We start from the raw sequence: 23,410 nt of genomic DNA, 5'->3' as shown, positions 1-23,410 counted from the left end.
ATGTGTATGTATGAATGTAAGTTGGGCCCTTAGATTGTACACTCCTTGAGGGTTAGGGACTGATGTGAATGTACAATATATATGTAAAGTGCTGTGTAAATTAACAGCGATATATAAGTACCTCTAATAATTAATAGTGTTCACAGAGCCTTCTAGTGTTTACAGCTGGCTATTAACAGCAGCCAGTTTAGCAGAAACTCCTCTTGTACCTAGAATACTAGCCACTACCGTATTTTAGTCAGGCATGTGGCATATTTTGCTTCCCAAACTATCTGGTTAGCAAATTTAAAATCTTTGTTTTACTATTGTCTATCTGATCTTGTAAAAATTGCTGTTCCTTAGTGAGGGAAATCAAAGAAATGAGTAGTATAGATAGGTAGAGCTCATACCATAGAAGGTAAACCTGTCCAAACGTCAGTAGATAGATGTCTACTAACCACACACACTCCAATATATATTTTTATACACAATTTTTTTTGCTATATTTGTGATATGATTTGGAGAATACATCATTAATAATATTGAACACAATTTTTAACATTCACTTTATGTTTTAATTGACTCGGATCATCATATACAAGTTAAACATATGCATATTTATTTAAAAATATCTGACCATCTATCCCTGGTGCTGAATTTTAAGTTCCACATTTTGGGTAATGTTTAATTTGGGATGTCAGGTCTAGGGGTAACTTAAGAAACAAAAGAGCTGATTTCCCATTCTCACCTTACAATATTCCTTCAGTATTCAACCTTTCGCAGTGTAGATTTAACATAGGGCAAGCCCTGTGACTTTGTAGGTCATCCTATATTAAAGACAAGCTTCTTAAAACTGGTATGCTCCACCCCTTGATAGGAAGATTAAATGTACTAACTGGATTTAAAAAGCCCAGCTAATTGTGATGTAACTGCATGCCTCCTATTTTAGATCTAAATCCATTTATCTTGTTTTCTAATGGTAAAGATTGCTTCTAACCATTGAGTTTCTGTTCTGTGCGTGACATTTAAAAGACCACAGACCTATGTCAAAATCTGCAATCTGTTTTATTTTTAAACTGACTGAAAGTAAACAAGGCAAACCTGCGCATACCAGAATATGTGCGAGGAAAATGGAAAAAAAAAGTATTTTATCTAGCAGGATAGGTTCATTAAATGTTATCTAATATATTTAATATAAAGGCGTCCCTCAGTTTACAAACACCTCGGTTAACATAATTTTCGATTTACGAATGAAAATCTATTGAAAATAATGCCTCGGTTTACAAATTGTTTTTGCAATACAAACGGATTAATTGGTTTTCAATGAATTTACAAATTGATTTGTAATCATGTCCCTGTACAGTACTTTGCCTAGAGTTTTGAACAGGTAAGACTTTTTTTTTTTTTTTACTTTTTTCTGACCTCTGGAACGGATTAATTGGTTTTCAATGCATTTAGGAATTTTTTTTTATCATGTGCCTGTACAGTACTATGCCTTTAAAGTGCACTTTATAAAGAGTTTTGAACAGATAAAATACTTTTTTTAAAAACTTTTTTCTGACCTCCAGAACGAATTAATTGGTTTTCAATGCATTCCTATGGGAAACTGCATTTTGGTTTACAAATTTTTTGCAATACAAAAAGTCCCGCAGAACGAAATAAATTCGTAAACCGAGGTACACCTGTACAATATAAGCATAATGAACATTCACTTTACAACATGAACCTATTCTTTTAATTCCACCCCAATGTGTCCTCAGCCACTTCTCATTAGGGTAGGGACATTCTCAAAACATAAAGATAGTGCTATAAATGATGTGGGAGTGGAGTACTAAATTATGGCAACACATTCTATAGCGGTTACAAGTAGAGTATAAATAAGCCTTTGGGAATTGCCACACAAAATATTTTCAGATGTAGACTTACAAAATGTGCAAATTGTTTAATGGCCAAATATATCGCCTTGGAAGTTGGCTCAATTCATTTCCTCTGAAAGTAATTTTCCTCAAAAAAGTAACGTAGCAATGTCAGTAAAGAATTTACCCTGAATTTTCAGAAGAGAAAAATTGTTATCTGACTAAGCATTTTATGCATTCACACTGCTCAGTAAGTATATGGGAATTACAGAGTATGGAGGAGAATAAATTAGAGCTGTTGCCAACAATAATGCTAGTTTCCAGTCTCATCTGGACTAGGAAAATGCCTGCTAAAATGTGATTGCTCTAAATAAACCTATGGCAAGGCTATGTATGTATATACAGTATCTTACAGAAGTGAGTACACCCCTCACATTGTAAATACTTTTTCATGTGACAACACTGAAGAAATGACTTTGCTACAATGTAAAGTAGTGAGTGTACAGCTTGTATAACAGTGTAAATTTGCTGTCCCCTCAAAATAACTTAACACACAGCCATTAATGTCTAAACTGCTGGCAACAAAAGTGAGTACACCCCTAAGTGAAAATGTCCACATTGGGCCCAATTAGCAATTTTCCCTCCCCGTTGTCATGTGACGCCTTAGTGTTACAAGGTCTCCTGTGAATGGGTAGAAGGTGTGTTAAATTTGGTGTTAATGCTCTCAATCAATTATACTGGTCACTGGAAGTTCAGCATGGCACCTCATGGGAAAGAACTTTCTGAGGATCTGAAAAAAAGAATTGTTGCTCTACATAAAGGTAGCCTAAGCTATAAGAAGACTGCCAAGACCCTAAAACTGAGCTGCAGCATGGTGGCCAAGACCATACAGCAGTTGAACAGGTCAGGTTTAATTCACAATAGGCCTGGCTATGGTCGATCAAGGCAGTTGAGTGCACATGCTCAGCATAATATCCAGAGGTTGTCTTTGGGAAATAGACGTATGAGTGGTGCCAGCATTGCTGCAGAGGTTGAAGGGGTGGGGGGGGGGGTCAGCCTGTCAGTACTCAGACCATACGCCACACACTGCATCAAATTGGTCTGCATGGCTGTCGTCCCAGAAGGAAGACACTTCTAAAGATGATGCACAAGAAAGCCCGCAAACAGTTTGCTGAAAACAAGCAGACTAAGGACATGGATTACTGGAACCATGTCCTGTGGTCTGATGAGACCAAGATAAACTGATTTAGTTCAGATGGTGTCAAGCGTGTGTGGCGGCAACCAGGTGAGGAGTACAAAGACAAGTGTGTCTTGCCTACAGTCAAGCATGGTGGTGGGAGTGTCATGGTCTGGGGCTGCATGAGTGCTGCCAGCACTGGAGAGCTACAGTTCATTGAGGGAACCATGAATACCAACATGTACTGTGGCATACTGAAGCAGAGCATGATCCCCTCCCTTTGGAGACTGGGCCACAGGGCAGTATTCCAACATGATAACGATCCCAAACACACCTCCAAGACGACCACTGCCTTGCTAAAGAAGCTGAGGGTAAAGGTGATGGACTGGCCAAGCATGTCTCCAGACCTAGACCCTATTGAGCATCTGTGGGGCATCTTCAAAAACGGAAGGTGGAGGAGCGCAAGGTTTCTAACATCCACCAGCTCCATGATGTTGTCCTGGAGGATTGGAAGAGGACTCCAGTGGCAACCTGAGAAGCTCTGGTGAACTCCATGCCCAAGAGGGTTAAGGCAGTGCTGGAAAATAATGGTGGCCACACAAAATATTGACACTTTGAGCCTAATTTGGACATTTTCGCTTAGGGGTGTACTCACTTTTGTTGTCAGTGGTTTAGACATTAATGGCTGTGTGTCGAGTTATTTTGAGGGGACAGCAAATATACACTGACATAAAATGGTGTAGCACTAATAAGTAATAAAATACATAAATATACATGTGCATAACACAAAATAAAGTGATATGATCCTCCCTGGATCCAATGGTGAAAAATTAATATTAAAGTAATAAGTGTCATAAACACACTTAACCACATATGACCATAAAAATATAGTGAAAAAATAGTGTATATACATACAGGAACTACAGTCCGCGTATAAATGTCCAATTCAAAAAACTATACACGTGATCCACAAACGAAGATCATGCAACGTGATGAAGTGAAACTCGTGATCACAGCAGTGGTGTAATATCCTCAAACGGCCAAAATGCCCCCTCACCTCCTTATGGCGACAAGGGCCAGCTCGCTTTTTGGATCAACCACAATCCTTACAGGAACTAATGCATCACAGGGAAATACCCGAACTGGATCTCATCAGTGGTAGCACTTACTCCTCCTGGGTTCCCTCCAGATACAGATAACTGCAATATCGCTCGCTGTCCCATCAAAGGATCATATCAATGAAACAAAAAGATCCTCCATAGTGTACTCCAGTTTTATTATGCAAAACAATAAAAAAAATGCCAATATGCCTACTCACATGTTAGCCTTAGAACAGCCTTTCACCTCATGCTATGGGTGTACTGCATGGGTATTCTGGTGTACCAAGATGGCGCCCACGCCAGAAATCACGTCACCGCATACCAATGCATTACGTAACGCTAACCACGTGACTTCATCAGGATATCCTCAGGAGGGTAAGTGGTTAAAGCCGACCAAAAGTCACCACACACTTTTAATTTAAAACATCAGCATTTTGCAAATTCAACATAAGCTTATTTAAAAAAAATCTACATCTTTGTCCCAAGTGGTTTTACTATCTACTGGCCATTTCTTTCATCAACTTCCAGGATTCTTGTCATGGGTTTTGGCTTTTCCTCTGCACATCCCTTTGCTTTACATTTGTTTTCTAAGCTCATGGTACATTGCTGCCTAAAGCAGCGATTCCTGTACTAAACGTGTCTCCTGAAAAGTCTCCTCAGCACCCTGGAGTTGACAGCAGGCTGTGTGAAATGTGTGAAACAGCAATGCAAGTTCACAAGGCATAGTAAATGTAGGATTCTTCAAAAACAGGAATTGTGACTTTCTTGTACATTTAAATTGGTATTATCATTATTATACAGGATTTATATAGCGCCAACAGTTTGCGCAGCACTGTACAATATAAGGGAGATGGTACAATACTTTTCAGTACAGGAGGAATATGAGGGCCCTGCTCGTGGAGCTTACAATCTAAAGGCATAAACCATGGGTTATATGCTACCATCTGGTGGTTGAGAACTGCCGAAAACTTTTGCTAGCGTCCCCGCTAAGGCATGCTCAAAATACAGCCCACTCCATGAGATGCAAGTCTATTAGCAAGCAGTAAGGAGTGATCAAGTCAGAGAGGGCACCTTATGGCACTGTTGTCAGGGACTCTTTCCATGTTTTTCTAAACATTGAGATACTTGCCTATATATGTTCACGGCACCTCCGTGGGCACCACTCGCTCTATACGTAAAGTTGTATATAAGATATGTAAGCTTTTTTTTTCTTCTCACATCCTGTGTTTGGATAAGACATATTTTATATAATACATATATATATATAAATAAATAAAAAGACGGGAGAGACCTATGTACTGTAAGAAAAGGAATTTACAGACAAGTCAAAATTCCTATCGCAATCATACAGTACAAGACACAGAACTGGAATTCACAGACCATAAGACACACCCCAGCAATGCATCTCAGTAGTAGGTAACAATATATCAACATACAGTGGGGATCGAAAGTTTGGGCACCCCAGCTAAAAATTTGTATTAATGTGCATAAAGAAGCCAAGGAAAGATGGGAAAATCTCCAAAAGGCATCAAATTACAGATTAGACATTCTTATATGTCAACAAAAGTTAGATTTTATTTCCATCATTTACACTTTCAAAATAACAGAAAACAAAAAAATGGCGTCTGCAAAAGTTTGGGCACCCTGCAGAGTTAATATCTTGAACTGCCCCCTTTGGCAAGTATCACAGCTTGTAAACGCTTTTTGTAGCCAGCCAAGAGTCTTTCAATTCTTGCTTGAGGTATCTTTGCCCATTCTTCCTTACAAAAGTCTTCCAGTTCTTTGAGATTTCTGGGCTGTCTGTCACGCACTGCTCTTTTAAGGTCTATCCATAGATTTTCAATTATGTTGAGGTCAGGAGATTGTGAAGGCCATGGCAAAACCTTCAGTTTACGCCTCTTGATGTAATCCCCCGTGGATTTCAAGGTTTGTTTAGGATCATTATCCATTTGTAGAAGCCATCCTCTCTTTAACTTCAGCTTTTTCACAGATGGCATCAAGTTACCATCCACAATTTGCTGAAATTTTATTGAATCCATTTTTCCTTCTACTCGTGAGATGTTCCCTGTGCCACTGGCTGCAACACAACCCCAAAGCATGATTGATCCAACCCCATGCTTAACAGTTGGACAGAGGTTCTTTTCATTAAATTCTGTGCCCCTTCTTCTCCAAACGTACCTTTGCTCATTCCGGCCAAAAAGTTCAATTTTAACCTCGTCGGTCCACAGAACTTGTTTCCAAAATGCATCAGGCTTGTCTATATGTTCATTTGCAAAGTTCAAATGATGATTTTTGTGGTGAGGACGTAGAAGAGGTTTTCTTCTGATGACTCTTCCATGAAGACCATATTTGTACAAGTATCTCTTTATAGTGGAATAGTGTACCACAACTCCAGTGTCTGCCAGATCTTTCTGGAGGGATCGTGCAGTCAAACGTGGGTTTTGAATTGTTTTTCTCACAATCCTGCGAGCTGTTCTGTCTGATATTTTTCTTGGTCTTCCAGATCTTGCTTTAACTTCCACTGTTCCTGATGACTGCCATTTCTTAATTACATTCCGAACAGAGGATATTGACATCTGAAAACGCTTTGCTATCTTCTTATAGCCTTCTCCAGCTTTGTGAACGTCAACTATTTTCAGTTTTCTAGACAACTGCTTAGAAGAACCCATGGTGCTGATTGTTGGGGCAAGGTCAGATGAGTCTGGGCATTTAAAACCTTTGAGATTGACATCACCTGGTCTTCCCAGACGATGATTGAGAACAATCCATGACACTGGCAGGTCTCAGCTTTGCGAAGGGGACAGTGCATGCCATAAATTCTGCAGGGTGCCCAAACTTTTGAAGACGCCATTTTTTTGTTTTCTGTTATTTTGAAAGTGTAAATGATGGAAATAAAATCTAACTTTTGTTGACATATTATAAGAATGTCTAATCTGTAATTTGATGCCTTTTGGAGATTTTTCCATCTTTCCTTGGCTTCTTTATGCACATTAATACAAATTTTTAGCTGGGGTGCCCAAACTTTCGATCCCCACTGTACTTCCAAAAGACAAACAAGAAAAACAAGGGTTTAAGGAACCCGACCAAATTCTCAGATAACAGCTTGAAGCACTTTGTGGCTGAAGCTCGCATCAACTGAGGCCTGAATGTCCACTTGGTAGAACTTGAAGAACATGTGAACAGAGGGCCAGATGGCAGCCTTGTAAATCTACAATACAACAGCTTGCTGCTAAAAAGCCCAGGAGACATCCAAAGCTCAGGTAGAATGGCCTTTGATGGAAAAGGAAGTAACCGTTTCCTTAATGGTGTATGCCCTGGAAATAAGTTATCTGATCCACTGGCAGTGGAGCTGGAGGTAGGGTGTCCTCTGAGGGCCAGCGGGCAGGGCAAAGAGGGACTCAAGCCTCACAATTAGAGGTTATAGCTTTCAGGTAGACCACGGTGGCCTCAACCACAGCAATGTAGAGCAATTTCCTTGTCATGCTTTGGGGTGGACAGAGGGGAGGGGGAACCATGTCTTTATTGAGGTGACAAGAGACCACCTTAGGCAAAAAGGAAGGTTGTAGTCTCAAATCCACTCTGTCCCTGTATGAAACAGTAAAGTTTCTTTACAAGATAGAGCTGCTAACACTGAAACACACCTGACAGACATGATGGCAGCTTTCCAAAGGAATTCCTCTACTTGTTTCAAATGAGGGTCTTTGAAGAGCAGATAGCACCAGGTTGAGATCCTAAGGTGATACTGGAGATCAAATTGGAGGAATGATACGAGCAACTCCCTGCAGAAAAGTACTGATAAGGGACTGCGAGGTAAGGGGTTTATGAAAAAGAATTGAGGCAGAAATCTGTCCCTAGAAAGTACTCAGGGCCAGACACTGGTTTTAAATACCACCAAAAAAAAGCTCTATTTGTGTGAAAAAATAAAAATTTTCATACGAGTACCGTGTTGCATGACCGTGCAATTGTCATTCAAAGTGCGACACACACAGCATATTCAGTAATGCAGAAGAATCAGCACAAAGGACACATCCTCCTGACAAATTAGGTACCTTGTTCTGATTTTTCTGTTTGTGTTTTTGGCTGCTTCCCCTACTATGTAACTACGTAAAACATCAAACTTACAGCAAAGACCACCAAGAAGTTTTGACAAAGAGGCAACAATACGTTTTTTTGGTTTGAAAATTTTATTTCTGATATTCCTAGAAAGTTAAGCAGTCTTGGCAGCCCGAGTGCGCTTCTTTTTCACCACAACTGGCTTCTGACTTTTCAGGATAGCACTGGCACGACGAAGAGCCGCCTAAAAATAAATACAAATCAATGATACTAATCACACATACCTAAAAATTACCAGTTATGAATCTACAATAATGTCAAACACATGAACCAAGCTGTACTGAACATCCCCTTAGCTGTGTCATGCATCAAAGTACCTATGCCTCTGCACCACACATCTATACCAGTGTTTCTCAACCACTGGGCTGCAATCTTCCTCCTTCTGGGCCAGACTGACAGATGTCAACGACTGAGCCTGCAGTAACTTTCAAGCCACAGCTTTCAGTATCTGTGTTTGCAAAGTAGGCAGTTGTGTGTGCCTGCAATGTAGATCCTGATGGCTGCAGTATGACAACTACAGCCATCAGTTTATGTCCCCCTCCTAAGGCAACCCTTCCTCCCCTACAGCAGCTAAAACGTGAATTTCGTGTGGGGCTCCTCCCACACTGTCACATCATTCATTCACATAGATCTGTGAATGAATTGCAAGTTCTGTCTGCCTCTGTGGCACTTAGTTCTCAATGGAGCACAACTACAGTGATGATCACACTCATGGTCCATTGATACATCCTCCAACTCTCAAACTGAAAAGCTCTGTGCGGACAGGGAGCTGGAAGAGTGTGCAGAAGCCTGTGCTTTGCACCAACAATCCACTGATCACAGCTGCAACACTTTGCATGCTCATTTGTAGAGAAGAAAAAAAAATGAGGAATTTTTGGGTGCATTTATTTTTTGCAAAAGGTGGACTAAACCTTTATTACAGCAAAAAAAATATGGAAGATCAAGCATGTGAAACTGTCAAATTTACCTTAAAAAAATTCCAAAGAAAACACTGCAAAAATGATAGCTGTATTAAACCCAAAAGCAAACATTTACAAACATTGTAGTTTACGAATTCTTAGTGGCGATGGCGCATAGTTTTTTTTTTTTAGGATCTCTTTCCTTTATTTTCACCTGGTGATCCTGCCAGTAGGTCAGTAAGAGTGTATAGACAAACCGTTTACTACTAACAGGGGTGCTTACAATGGTCAGGTTTTATTTAACTCCTTGACGCTGGCATCTCCGGGCCCTTTAAGGGGTTTGTGACCCCTGGGAGGTGGGGCAGGGTTTAGGGTCATGTGACCGCCATGATTGGCTGTCATGACTGTCACATGATCGGAAAGCTCCCGACCGCAAGTAGTGATCGGGATCTTTCTGTGAGGAGTCGGTGAATGTGTCGGGAGCACACAAGGGTGCGCTTTCGGCAAATGTTTTGTTTACATTGGGTTCACAAAAATATGCAGCCCCTTGGCGCCAAGACACAGCCACGTATCCTCGGCACCACGGAGTTAATGTAAAATCGTTAACCCAAAAGGAAATAAAATGCTGCTGTACCTGCTTGAAGAGAATTAGCTGGAGTTCAGCTTTGATTTGTCAGAACATCTAAATCTGATAGTACATCTAACCATACACCCCCCCCTCACCCCCAGATTACAATGCTGCTGTCCAAAAGGTGTCTTTGTTGCTCTTCCATCCAGAGTACATTCGACCAAAGACATTATTACTGGCCAGATCACCTGGTGAAAATTGAGGGAAAAGAGCCTTAAAAAATTAATGGCGCCACCACATTTAAAGTGTTACTAAACCCAAGACCCTGCATTCTCTCTATCTGGTCTCCTACAGTACACAGAACATGGAAGTGCAATTATTTTAGTACATATAAACTGCTCAATACCATTTCTCATCAGCAGTTAGAGCAGTCTTGTGACTTCTATCAGTGTTCAGCAGAGCACTGGTTAAAACTTGCATGAGTTTTCTTTCTGCTCTAGGATGCAGAACCCCTGACCTCTGTATGGACAGAGCCATTTGGCCCTGTGCTGATCACATGCACTGTCCCAAGAAGAAAAAAAAAAAATCTTTCTAGCAACACACACCAACTAAGCATGTGCAGTGTCTCCACACTTTGTCTTATCAGGAGATAAGAGGGGGACACTGGAGGAGAGCATCAAACAGCATTTTTACACAACGCAGAGGATTAACCCCTTAGGTTCCACAGTGAGTATATCAAGCATGCTTTTCTGCATATACAGACTGATTTTACTGTTATGGGTTTAGTAACACTTTAAGCATTGGTAAGCTGCTATATATGCAATTTTTGGATTTGTGTTTATTAGTGTTTAGTCTGGGTTTTCTTTCACTCTAGATTTGGTATGCCAGTTTAAAAAAACCTGTAATAAAAACATCAGATTTAAAAAGAAAAATGGGCTAAGAGTACACTATACTTACCGTATATACTCGAGTATAAGCCGAGTTTTTCAGCACATTTTTTGTGCTGAAAAACGGCCCCCTCGGCTTATACTCGAGTCAACATCTGCAGATAGTAAGGCTCCGTCAAGGGGGGCGCGTACAGGGGTGGGCAGAGGGCTGCTGTCTCTTACCTGGCTCCCGATGATCCATCCAGGAAGCGCTGCTCCTTCCGTCACTCCGGCCACTCCCTCACTCCTGCCGCTCGGCTCCGCCTCCTCACCGGTGATTGGCCGCCAGAACTGTAGCTCAGGAAAGGTACATAGGCGGCCAATCACGGGCGAGGAGGCGGAGCCGAGCGGACCCACGAAATCGAGTGAGGGAAAAGCCGGTAAGTGTGCAGTGCAGAGGTGCTGCTACCACATATGCTGGCTGCAGCAGCACCATACTGCAACAGGGGTCAGCAAGTGTCATTGGTGTCAGTGGGAGGAATAGTGCCGCATCATTGGTGTCACTGATACTAATGATGGGGCATTATTCCTCCCACTGACACCAACGATGGGGCACTATTCCTCCCACTGACACCAACGATGGGGCGCTATTCCTCCCACTGACACCAACGATGGGGTGCTATTCCTCCCACTGATACTAATGATGGGGCGCTATTCCTCCCACTGACACCAATGATGGGGCGCTATTCCTCCCACTGACACCAATGATGGGGCGCTATTCCTCCCACTGACACCAATGATGGGGCGCTATTCCTCCCACTGACACCAATGATGGGGCGCTATTCCTCCCACTGACACCAATGATGGGGCGCTATTCCTCCCACTGACACCAATGATGGGGCGCTATTCCTCCCACTGACACCAATGATGGGGCGCTATTCCTCCCACTGACACCAATGATGGGGCGCTATTCCTCCCACTGACACCAATGATGGGGCGCTATTCCTCCCACTGACACCAATGATGGGGCGCTATTCCTCCCACTGACACCAATGATGGGGCGCTATTCCTCCCACTGACACCAATGATGGGGCGCTATTCCTCCCACTGACACCAATGATGGGGCGCTATTCCTCCCACTGACACCAATGATGGGGCGCTATTCCTCCCACTGATACTAATGATGGGGCACTATTCCTCCCACTGATACTAATGATGGGGCACTATTCCTCCCACTGATACTAATGATGGGGCACTATTCCTCCCACTGACACCAATGATGGGGCACTATTCCTCCCACTGACACCAATGATGGGGCACTATTCCTCCCACTGACACCAATGATGGGGCACTATTCCTCCCACTGATACTAATGATGGGGCATTATTCCTCCCACTGACACCAACGATGGGGCACTATTCCTCCCAGTGATACCAATGATGGGGCACTATTCCTCCCACTGACACCAATGATGGGGCACTATTCCTTCCACGGACACCAATTTTTTACATTGACTAGTAGGTGCCTCATTTCCCACCCTCGGCTTATACTCGAGTCAATAGTTTTTCCCAGTTTTTTGTGGTAAAATTAGGTACCTCGGCTTATATTCGGGTCGACTTATACTCGAGTATATACAGTATTTTAAGCAGAACCAAGGTTTTGATTTCTTTTTCTTTTAAGTAAAACTATAGGCAATACTTTTTTTTAATTTTAAATAGAGTAAGGGAGGGTTATAAAACCTGTACTTTTTTTTTTCCTCCATCCGTGTTCCATTGCGAGGATTTTCCTTCACAGGAAGTGAGAGGAAATCCCTCTAGTAAGGGAATTCCTTGGGGACCGCCAGGTCACCAGAACTAGTGTCCCCATTGGAAGATTTCCCCTCTATTACAATTTTGGGGACAACCCAAAGTTTGGGCTTTTCTTTTACTTTCACTTTGAAATATGACAATATAAAAAATCTGCTAACTATATATTGGCAATGATTGTCAAAGGAAGAAATTAGATTATGTTGGGGAAAGAAAAACTACATTGCATGTTCACAGCACTAATGACTGATTAGCACATCATCCTTTATTCACACAAAGAACTTTGCTATAGTAACATAAATCAAAGAATATCCTTCAATCTGACCATTCAGTAATTTGAATAAGCTGATGAACTAAGCACTGGCTGGCCCACCAGCCACTAGGCTACAACAACAAGACCCATCGCCTGCGGGTTGCACCCAAATCAAAGTTCTGTAGGCTTCAGAGTAGCAGTAAAGCTTTAGACCCCAATTTATGGTTCTAGACATAAGGATTTTCATATTTTGGTATGCAAGTCAAAAAGAATTCCCTTGAAAAACATGATCAAATTTTAGAGGCCTCTGCTTATCTTTGCTTTTTACATTTGCCACTAAAGCATGGTAAAGAGGAATCCAAAGGCATACATATTCAGATCTGAATAACAGTGGGGTTAAAAACCTGTTGAAATTTCCACTCATGTCACTAATCAGTCACAAAAAGCTTAGACAAAAACATACCATACGCAGATCCCTCCTGTAGTTATTCTTGCGGATAATGTGGCGCAAGCTGCTGAGGGTGGCACGGGAGTTTTTGTTAATTGTGATTTTCTCATACGATGAGGCAGGTTTGCGCCGGCCTAAAAAAAAAAAAAATAATAATTAATAATTTTGGGGGAAAAAACAACTAATTTTGCAATTAAAAACATGTCCAGTAAACTTTTTTCTAAAAAAACAAATTGTCAAATTTAGGTCAAAATGAATTCTGCTACATGTCTTTGCTAAAATAAATCCCAATACGTGTAAATTCATTGGTTTACGTGAAAGTTATAGCATTTACAAATGGCGGTATATATACTGTTTTTTTTTTTTTTTTTACTAGTAATGGCGGCGATCAGCGACTTAGATCGGGACTGATGTAGCCATTCTGACACTGGGGGGAACGGACATCCCCAGTGACACCAATACAGTGATCAGTGCTAATAAAAAGCACTGATACTGTACTTATGGCACTGGGCAGGAAGGGGGTAACACGTGGGGCGATCAAAGGTTTAACTTGTGTACCGTTTTACTGTGTGCTGTACACTGTAAACACACTGCTTTGTATGGCTCTGCCATGCAGAGCCGTAAAAAGCAGCATGCAGGAGCTAACGGGAGAGATCTGTGTTTATACACAGGTCTCTCCCCCGTCGGTGATACTCAGCGATTGCTGGGTGCCGGCAGGGAATCACCGGCTGGGACCCAGTACAGACAGCCGAGGCAGCGTACAGTTGCAAGAAAAAGTATGTGAACCCCTTGGGATTACGTGGAGTTTTGCATGAATTGGGCATAAAATGTGCTCTGAACGTCATCTAAGTCACAACAATAGAATAACACAGTCTGCTGAACATAATACTACACAAATATTAGATGTTGCTATGGTTTAATTGCACATAACATGTAAACATTCACAGTGCAGGAAGGAAAAAGTATGTGAGGCCCTAGCTTAATGACTTCTCCCAGAGCTAATTGGAGCCAGGAGTGAGCCAACCTTGACTCCTATCAGTGTGATGATATTGGATGTGTTGCTGACAGCTGTCCTGCCCTTAAAAAACACACATCTGTTTTGGGTTTACTGGTTTCAAGAAGCACTGTCTGATGTGAACCATGCCTCACAGAAAAGAGCTCTCAGAAGACCTACGATCAAGAATTGTTGACTTGCATGAAGCTGGAAAGGGTTACAAAAGTATCTCCAAAAGCCTTGATGTTCATGTGTCCACGGTAAGACAGTCTACAAATGGAGAAAGTTTAGCACTGTTGCTACTCTCCCTAGGTGTGGTCGTCCTGTAAAAATGACTGCAAGAGCACAGTGCAGAATGCTGCATGAGGTAAAGAAGAATCCCAGAGTGTCAGCTAAAGACCTACGGAAATCTCTGGCACATGCTAACATTTTTGTTGACACATCTACAATAAGGAAAACATTAAACAAGAATGGAGTACATGGGAGGACACCACGGAGGAAGCCATTGCTGTCCAAAAAGAATATTGCAGTACATTTGAAGTTTGTAAAAGAGCACCTGGATGTTCCACAGCACTACTGGCAAAATATACTGTGGACAGATGAAACCAAGATTGAGTTGTTTGGGAAGAACACACAACACTATATGTGGAGAAAAAAAGGCACAGCACACCAACATCAAAACCTCATCCCCACTGTAAAACATGGTGGAGGGAGCATCATGGTTTGGGGCTGCTTTGCTGCCTCAGGGCCTGGAGGGATTGTTGTCATTGATGGGAAAATGAATTCCAGAGTTTATCAAGACATTTTGCAGGAAAACGTACGACCATCTGTCCGCCAACTGAAGCTCTGCAGAGGATGGGTGATGCAACAGGACAATAACCCAAAGCATACAAGTAATTCAACAAAACAATGGCTGCAACAGCACAGAATACGCCTTCTGGAGTGGCCCAGTCAGAGTCCTGACCTCAACCCGATTGAAATGCTGTGCATGACCTTAAGAGAGCGATTCACACGAGACATCCCAAGAATATTGCTACACTGAAACAGTTTTGTGAAGAGGAGTGGTCCAAAATGACTCCAGATCGTTGTGCAGGTCTGATCTGCAACTACAGGAAACGTTTGGTTGCGGTTATTGCTGCCAAAGGAGGGTCAACCAGTTATTAAGTTCAAAGGTTCACATACTTTTTCCTCCCTGCACTGTGAATGTTTACATGTTATGTGCAATTAAACCATGGCAACATCTAATGTTTGTGTAGTATTATGTTCAGCAGACTGTGTTCTTCTATTGTTGTGACTTAGATGACGTTCAGAGCACATTTTATGCCCAATTCATGCAAAACTCCACGTAATCCCAAGGGGTTCACATACTTTTTCTTGCAACTGTATATATATATATATATATATATACACACACACACACGTGATTTTGCACAGCTGTGTCGCCCTGTAGCAGTATTTCTCCTATAGGGCGGTGTGAAAGCGGTTAGTCTTTCTCATTAAAGTATAAGTAAAGGCTCCTGAATGACAGTCTAAACAAGTATCAAATCCAGCTACTATGTGAAGCACAAGTCTCAAAAAAATTCCTTTACCCTCCTCGACTGAGTCAAATTCTACTCTTCATTTGTATCTCACACAATTCACCTCCCAGACACTGCAGCACAGTGGGAAGTAGGCATGCACTGGTGCCGAGTATTTTTATGAGTATACTCCTGATACCTTAAAAGATACTTTGCGGTGTGATTTGTGGACGCAAATTGCACCGCAAAGATTAGCATGCAATTCCTGTCCAAATCACATGCAGTTTCCGAAAGACTGAGCATGATCAGAAATAAAACAATCTACGCTACATTTCTACTTCAGCCAAAAAATAATTTAAAAAAAACCCTCTAGTTTGAGGATGTTCATACAATTAGTACCATCCTCAGGTTCAACTTGCTGTGAAAAATCAGATGATCATTCATACAATTTTCTTATAGTGTGTGCCCAGCTTTAGAACAGCGATCTGTCAGTTTTTTATTTTTTGCTCAGCCAGCTGGGTTGAACGACAATAAAAAAAATAAAAAAATGAAATATATATTTTTTATTATTTATTGTCTTATTGTGTGCACCAGGATTTAAGTGACAGTATCAAGCTATCTGCCTATGACAAGGGAGTCGGTCATGCAAAATATTTTATTACAGTCTTGTATGAAAACTGCAAAACAGTGTTTTAGGTCTTTTTTAATCTAAAGAAATAAAAATGTTGATCTGAAGATATGTACCAAATTCAATCTCTAATAGCATATACACAGTGTATCTCTATTGTCTGTCATTCTCAGAGTGGATTAGATATTTTTCTCTCTCTAACCATACAGCTTCTTATTTTTATTTACCACTGCATATAGATATTCAAGAATAAACTGTCTTTTTTTAAAACTTTACATATTAACTAGATTATACAAACTTTTTTTGAAGTTTTTATCCAATTACCTGAAACAATAATTGGCCAACTAATCAATTATGAAAATAACTGTTAGTTGCAGCCCTAAAATCAGCAAAGTCATAGTAGTCAGATGGTTTTTTTATCTAAACACATGGTCTAAGTCACTAACTTAAAACACTGAAGCCAATAAAAGCTAGTCCATTAGTATTTTCAGGTGGGCTCAGCAACGGCTGTCAAATATTTCTCCTAATACAGGTTTCTGTAAACTGATACAAGTAAGCAGGAACCATCAAGACTAATTTATTCTAACAACTCCTTACCAGCACGCTTTTTCAAGACCACAATGATCCCCTTTCCATCAGCAGCAGGCTCAACACCAACTGTTTTCTTGTGAATCAGACCATTGTAGCGAAATGAGTTCCTGGCCTTCAGATTGTTTGGCTCCTAGATAAAAAAATTATACTGATAATTTGTACAAGTACAGAAATGGCTTTCAAACATTTCACAAAGTCCACCAATAACCAACATCTAAATGTATGACTACCCTGGTAAAAAAAAAAACAGGAATAGTTTAGGAGCTCCCAACAATTAATAGTACATATCTGCCCCCAACACTCCTAAAACTTGTCTATCTGGCAGGGGTGTAAAAAATGGTGGCTAAAGCCAAAATAGTCATTTGTATGCCCAGTTATAACACTGCTCATTCTATCTGTAACAATGCAGGGCCTCTTTATGGGATGAGAACAAGAGTCTGACAGGCACATTTTTTATGTGCTGTATACTGAGACATCTCAAGACAATGATGTTACATTCTTTATGAGCCATCTCCAGATAAGAACCTGGGGCAGAAGTGAATTACTGTCTAAAGAAGAAATCCCAACAATTATTACTAACATGACGATGTAACCTAATTAGGCAATCATGCTACCATATTCAGGCGATGAAGAATTGCATTAGAAAATAGGAAATTAAATAAATTACTGCCCACTTGGGGTATAGTAGAAGAGTTTCATGCATAGAGTTTCAGTTCCATAGTAGAACAGATTCATGTATTTAAACCTGTACAAGAATGCCCTGTACTATAATAAACAATTCTTTCTTCCTAGGCTGACTGTAACAGGGTGAAAGTCCTTTGTTCACTTTCTTCAAGAGCTACTTTAAAGAGTCTTCAGCATCTGTCTGCTGGATACTGTTGATTTTTCAGCCAAAGTAACTGAAGACTCTCTACCTGCCAGTACAAAGTAAGTCTTCATTTGCAGGTGGAAGTTTTTTTTTTTTAATGTTTTCATGGAATGGCACATTTTTAAAATACATTTAGATATGTTAAAGAATCCTTTCAGTGTATTCAAGTGTTTGTGCTTGAATACAAGCTGTGCCACCAAGAGCTCTGATGCTCTTTAAAGTTTGAGCATAGTTTATGAGCCAATAGGGCTCTTCTGTGAATACAGAAACTAGATACAAAGCATCCTAAAACCTATGTCCCCTGTAGTAGGTATTCTAAAAGCTTATTCAACTGAGCAAAAGGCCTGAGATGAGCAATTGATGGGAATCAAGAGAGAAGCACCACCATCAATGGCATGCATGTATTGTCAAAATTCATCTTACATTTAGACCCTAAAAAATACTAACAATGCATCTTTTTTGAGCCACCTGGCTCAATTTATTTTCTTTCAACTGATAGAAAGTGTGCTGAGCACTCTCTCTATGGAAATGTGTATGTTGCCTAAAGCAGTACAAAATGTGTATGCTGCCAAAAGCAGTACAAAATGTGTAATATCCTAGGTAAAGTTATCCAAAATATTCAATCTTTAACTTAGCTGTAGCGCAACAAAAACAATGCTCTTGTGTTGCTGTGATTTGCACATCATTCTTGCTTTATGTATCTTTCTGACTTAGCCCATGTGTTGCCAGCAAGAGAATTGTGTGACAGATTAATATTCACTGAATATTTTTTTTTAGTTTTCAGCTGGTGGCAAACTAGATTGAACCTTGGCAGTCTGACTATACTAAGCAGTGCTCACTCAAGACAGAGCTGGCTAACAACCAGTCCAAAGCTGACATTAAAGCCAAACACTGTGCACAAAAACATTCATTTGAATGCATTCCTCAATAGCCGCAAAGGATAAAAATCCATTGTGGGCACCAAATACCTTTGCAAACCCAATTTCCTTGTAAATGTAGAAGTGATAGTCTGTGCAAATCTGTGAGAGGCACCCAGTAATCTCCACCCACTACAGACTGCCTGCGGAAATTTACAGGAAGGGGCAGATACAAGACCAGTCACCCTGCACAAGAGGAGAGAGCAGTAGTGACTGGTCCTTAATACAAGAAACATATACAGAGGTGCAAGGTTTCACACTGGATTACTTCACAGATCTGGAAAAAATGCACATCAAGATTGAGGTGAGAATACAATCTTGTATTTAGACAATTTGCTTATCCCAGAGATGAGCTTTAAAGGCTAAGTTCACCTTTTATAGAAAAAAAGAGCACATCTCTTCGCAGGTAAAAAACATGCATTTATTTATTTGAACTCTGCAGCCTGTAAGGCATCAGCAGATCACAGGAGCAATGCCAGGCTCTTTCGGTACACTGTCCGCCTATACCTCCTGTATGGGCAGGCAGTTACTGAATTGAAAGATCAATGAACTACAAAGCGCACTCACCAGTGTCCTCAAAGTTCACTGACAACTGCAAGTCATCGGCCTAGTTGTAGTTCATTTCTTCACAGAACTCTGAGAATGAATGAAGTGGTCATGTTGGTGGAGCCCCGCGCGGTCACACTGTTTTTAAATCATATCAGCAAGTGTGGGGAAAAGATCCCCCGCCCCCTGTCACAGGCAGAACGTGCAGCATGTTCCAAAGGTGAATTTATCCTCTGAAAAGCTGTTTAAACAGAATGAAAAAAGCTCTACTTACTGTACTGTACACCTGCTTGTTTCTTTTGATCAGGAAACTGGAGCAGTTCCTGATGACCATCCACTGCAAATGAGCAGACATTTTCGGCACCTAGAAAACAAATTGTTCAGAATAGTTTTTAATATGCAAACATCAAACAGTAAGCAGGTAGCTTGAAATGGTGTTAAACCCAAAAACAGAAATATACTGCAGTTCATCAATCCTTAGATGTGGTGGCTGCATTGGTTTTCTTATATTTCTTTTACACTTTATTTTTACCATTGGATCCTGCCAGTAAGTCTGTTCATTCTTTTCTTCCTTTAACAGATTATGTCCAGCCAAAGTTGCAGTTAGAGGGTTGAGATAAACCAGTTAACACTGACAGACGTACTTAAAACCATTTGCTGTAACTGCTTAAAAATATGTTCGCTGAAACTAAACAATGTTAGTCATGTCCATTGAAATCTGCTAGTGCATCTAACACTACCCTCTGCCCAGACTGACAGTGCTGCTGTCCAAAGGTTTCTCAGTTGCTCTGCCATCCAAACTGGAGACATCCTAAGACATGAAGGTTGTTACTGGCTGAACTGAAAATAAAGAAAATCAGTCTTAAAAAAAAAAAAAAAAAAAAAAAAAAGAAGATTGCATCCACCCACCACATTTGAGAATGAACAAGCTGCAGTACGTTAAAATTTTTGTTTTGGGTTTATTACTGCTTTAAGAAATACACATTGATCAGGACAAAAAAGAAGGCTGAGGAAACAAAATTCCAAAAAATGAAGATGTTACAAGCCACTGGTTCTGATATACCAAGCACTCACACATCAGGTCCAGTTTCCCACTGTCCCCTGGGTATCCTAAATACAAAATTTGACAGTCCCATGATCAACAGCCTGATCCCACAGATTGCCCAGTATCAGTATTAGCCCATCACTGTGATGAGTGACCTCCCCACAGGCAGGGATAGTGGGCCAGGCTGTAAAGCAGAAAAGCTGTTTGATATCTGCATACCAGAGGCCCCTGGTATACAAGTGGCACCTAGGGGACCAATAGGAAAGCTAAGCGGACAGACCTGCATTGAACATTTGAAGCCTAACTCAATAAACTTCTCAGGGTTAAAGCAATCTGCTGTCATGTTGGCTTTACTCTTCATCTGTCAAACCTGCTCATTAACATGATGGGATTAGTACAGTCCCTTCTGTACTTCCAGCCCAATCGGATGTAGTGATGAAGTCATGACTCCACCCCAAAACGCAGCCCCAACAATATCTACAGGAAGAGACCAAGAGCTGGGGTGTAATGGAAGTAATTTCTACCGGCAATCTTTGATCTCTTTATTGCTTTTACTGAACATAAGCAGATCCTGCAGCAGGATGTCTCTTGTGCCGATGCCTCTTCTGCTAGGTGTAATCTTCCATCCACGCCTCCCCCCTACCCATCTTCTGGTGTGGCAGGGGTTAAAGTGGAAATTAACTTGAAAGTTATACTTGCCTCCTTATTCCAGCAATAAGGCTAAATCTCTCACCGGTCGCTATCATATTCTACCTGGCTATTACTGGGTTTGCAGCTTGATTGGCCTGTAGCGGAATGACGTAACCACAGGACAGAGTGTCTCTCCAGCATAGCCGGAGTATGCCGAGAGTGCAGGCAGATAGTTCTTAACGTTGCCGCTCACTTCTGCGATAAGAGCTGCCTGCTCACGGAATTTTTATTATTTACCTTTGTTTCCACTAAGGGATCCGGGACAAGCTCATCTAAACAGCCTGACTATGCCGCCCTTTCCATCCAACTCCTCCACAGCTTCTATGAATGAAGATGGATCTATGAATAGAGGGGCTGACCTTCATCCATAGATCACAGTTGATTCATAGAAGGTTTAATACAGCTTCTATGAATGAAAATGGATCTAAGAATAGAGGGGCTGACCTTCCACTCACCAGCCTGTCCTCCATCCATAGATCACAGTTGATTAATAGAAGGTGTAGTACAGCTTCTATGAATGAAGATGGATCTATGAATAGAGGGGCTGACCTTCATCCATAGATCACAGTTGATTCATAGAAGGTGTAGTACAGCTTCTATGAATGAAGATGGATCTATGAATAGAGGGGTTGTCCTTCATCCATAGATCACAGTTGATTCATAGAAGGTGTAGTACAGCTTCTATGAATGAAGATGGATCTGTGAATAGAGGTTGTCCTTCATCCATAGATCACAGTTGATTAATAGAAGGTGTAGTACAGCTTCTATGAATGAAGATGGATCTATGAATAGAGGGGCTGACCTTCATCCATAGATCACAGTTGATTCATAGAAGGTGTAGTACAGCTTCTATGAATGAAGATGGATCTGTGAATAGAGGTTGTCCTTCATCCATAGATCACAGTTGATTAATAGAAGGTGTAGTACAGCTTCTATGAATGAAGATGGATCTATGAATAGAGGGGCTGACCTTCTACCATAGATAACAGTTGATTCATAGAAGGTGTAGTACAGCTTCTATGAATGAAGAGGGATCTATGAATAGAGGGGTTGTCCTTCATCCATAGATCACAGTTGATTCATAGAAGGTGTAGTACAGCTTCTATGAATAAAGATGGATCTATGAATAGAGGGGTTGTCCTTCATCCATAGATCACAGTTGATTCATAGAAGGTTAAATACAGCTTCTATGAATGAAGATGGATCTACGAATAGAGGGGCTAATCTTCATCTATAGATCACAGTTGATTCATAGAAGGTTTAATACAGCTTCCAAGAGTTGAGGAGCTGGGCGGGTATAGCTGTGCTCTCTTAATGAGAGTCCATCACAACCACTTGGTTTTATTTAACCCCTGACACACCACAAGATTATGGAAAACGGAGAAGGATTACTACTAACAGAAGAGGAATCAGCACACATTCTACCGTCAGTGCCAGGTCATGCTGCACACACGCTAAACTGCAGCAGTTCAGTGTGTTGGTAGCTGTCCATTCCAGCTGCAGTGACCCAGCAGTAGGGGGCAGTGTGATAGGTGTTTCAGCACATCACATAGTTAGCTTTTTAGCATCAACTTTATGTGAAGTTCACAAAGTGACGATTTGTTCATGTCACCAGCGTGTTGTGCTGTCCAGTGACATGTGATCCCTTCCTGTACGCGGAGATAATATGCAGCATGTCTACATGTATGGTAGATCACTGTGGAGCACCTCCGAGATGTGTTGCAGTGTGAACAGGACACATAGGGAACAATTGTTTCCTATGTCCTAGCGGCAACCTGCGTTCATCCAGCCCAGGAAGGAGCCAATCATCTATTGATGAACAAGTTCTGTCCCCTATGCGGATTGCTGGGAGGACAACACTGCGATCCCCTTCCCATAGATCACCGAGACCACACCGACAGGCCGCCCCTCACTGCCCATCCGGAGGACTCCTCTCCCCCCCATGGACACACAATGTCCGCACTGATATAGAAACCTCCACAGCGCTCTCTTGGCCGCTCGTATAGAGGACACCGGTTAGGTCGCCCGCCGCTCCGGGCCTACCACGTTCACCCCATGTGCTTGTATGAGCCCCGGCATAGCACCACGTACAGCGCTCCCGCCGCCACAGGACCGGCAGGCCTGACAACAGAGAGCGGCAGGGGGTGCAGCGGAGCCGTGTCCCCGCCATTACAGCCCCCCATCCCCCGGACTGGAGAGCCGCGGACACAGAACACTACCTCTCTCCGCTGGGCCTGGGGAAGGAAAGGAAGGAAAGGGGGCGGAGCCAGGTCTTATTTCCTCTTCACGAATCACCGGCCTCCCCGGGATGTGATGTCATTACGTTAAAGAAAAGACCTGGATCGTCTGTAACGCCATATTTGAAAAGGGCAGAGCTAGGATTTGTAGTGTTCGGCTGCTGAGTGTTAATGCGATGGGGAGGGGGAGGAGATATTGTGGAACATGGAGTAACTCATCTCATGTCATCAGAAAACGTCAAACAACGTAACTTATTTATTTATTTCAGGGATGAGCCGTACTTCATAGCATCCTGTATAGTGATTGGATAAT

The 23,410-nt window shown here is 41.6% G+C and overlaps 1 protein-coding gene across 1 annotated transcript; it reads right to left on the bottom strand.

Moving 5' to 3' along the window:
- Positions 1-8,277: 8,277 nt before the first annotated feature.
- RPL28 (ribosomal protein L28) lies at positions 8,278-23,142 on the bottom strand. The gene is made up of 5 exons (XM_089678638.1): positions 23,080-23,142; positions 19,400-19,489; positions 16,801-16,924; positions 13,080-13,198; positions 8,278-8,409 (listed from the first exon to the last, which is right to left on the bottom strand). The coding sequence occupies exons 2-5, from the start codon at positions 19,478-19,480 to the stop codon at positions 8,320-8,322; spliced, it is 414 nt and encodes a 137-aa protein (XP_089534764.1). The 5' UTR covers positions 19,481-19,489; positions 23,080-23,142; the 3' UTR covers positions 8,278-8,319.
- Positions 23,143-23,410: the final 268 nt, after the last annotated feature.

The sequence above is a fragment of the Staurois parvus genome, unplaced genomic scaffold, assembly GCF_062004578.1.
Source record: "Staurois parvus isolate SC_StPar_1 unplaced genomic scaffold, SC_StPar_1.0 ptg000207l, whole genome shotgun sequence".
NCBI lineage: Eukaryota > Metazoa > Chordata > Amphibia > Anura > Ranidae > Staurois > Staurois parvus.
This window is presented reverse-complemented; position numbering and strand designations above follow the sequence as displayed.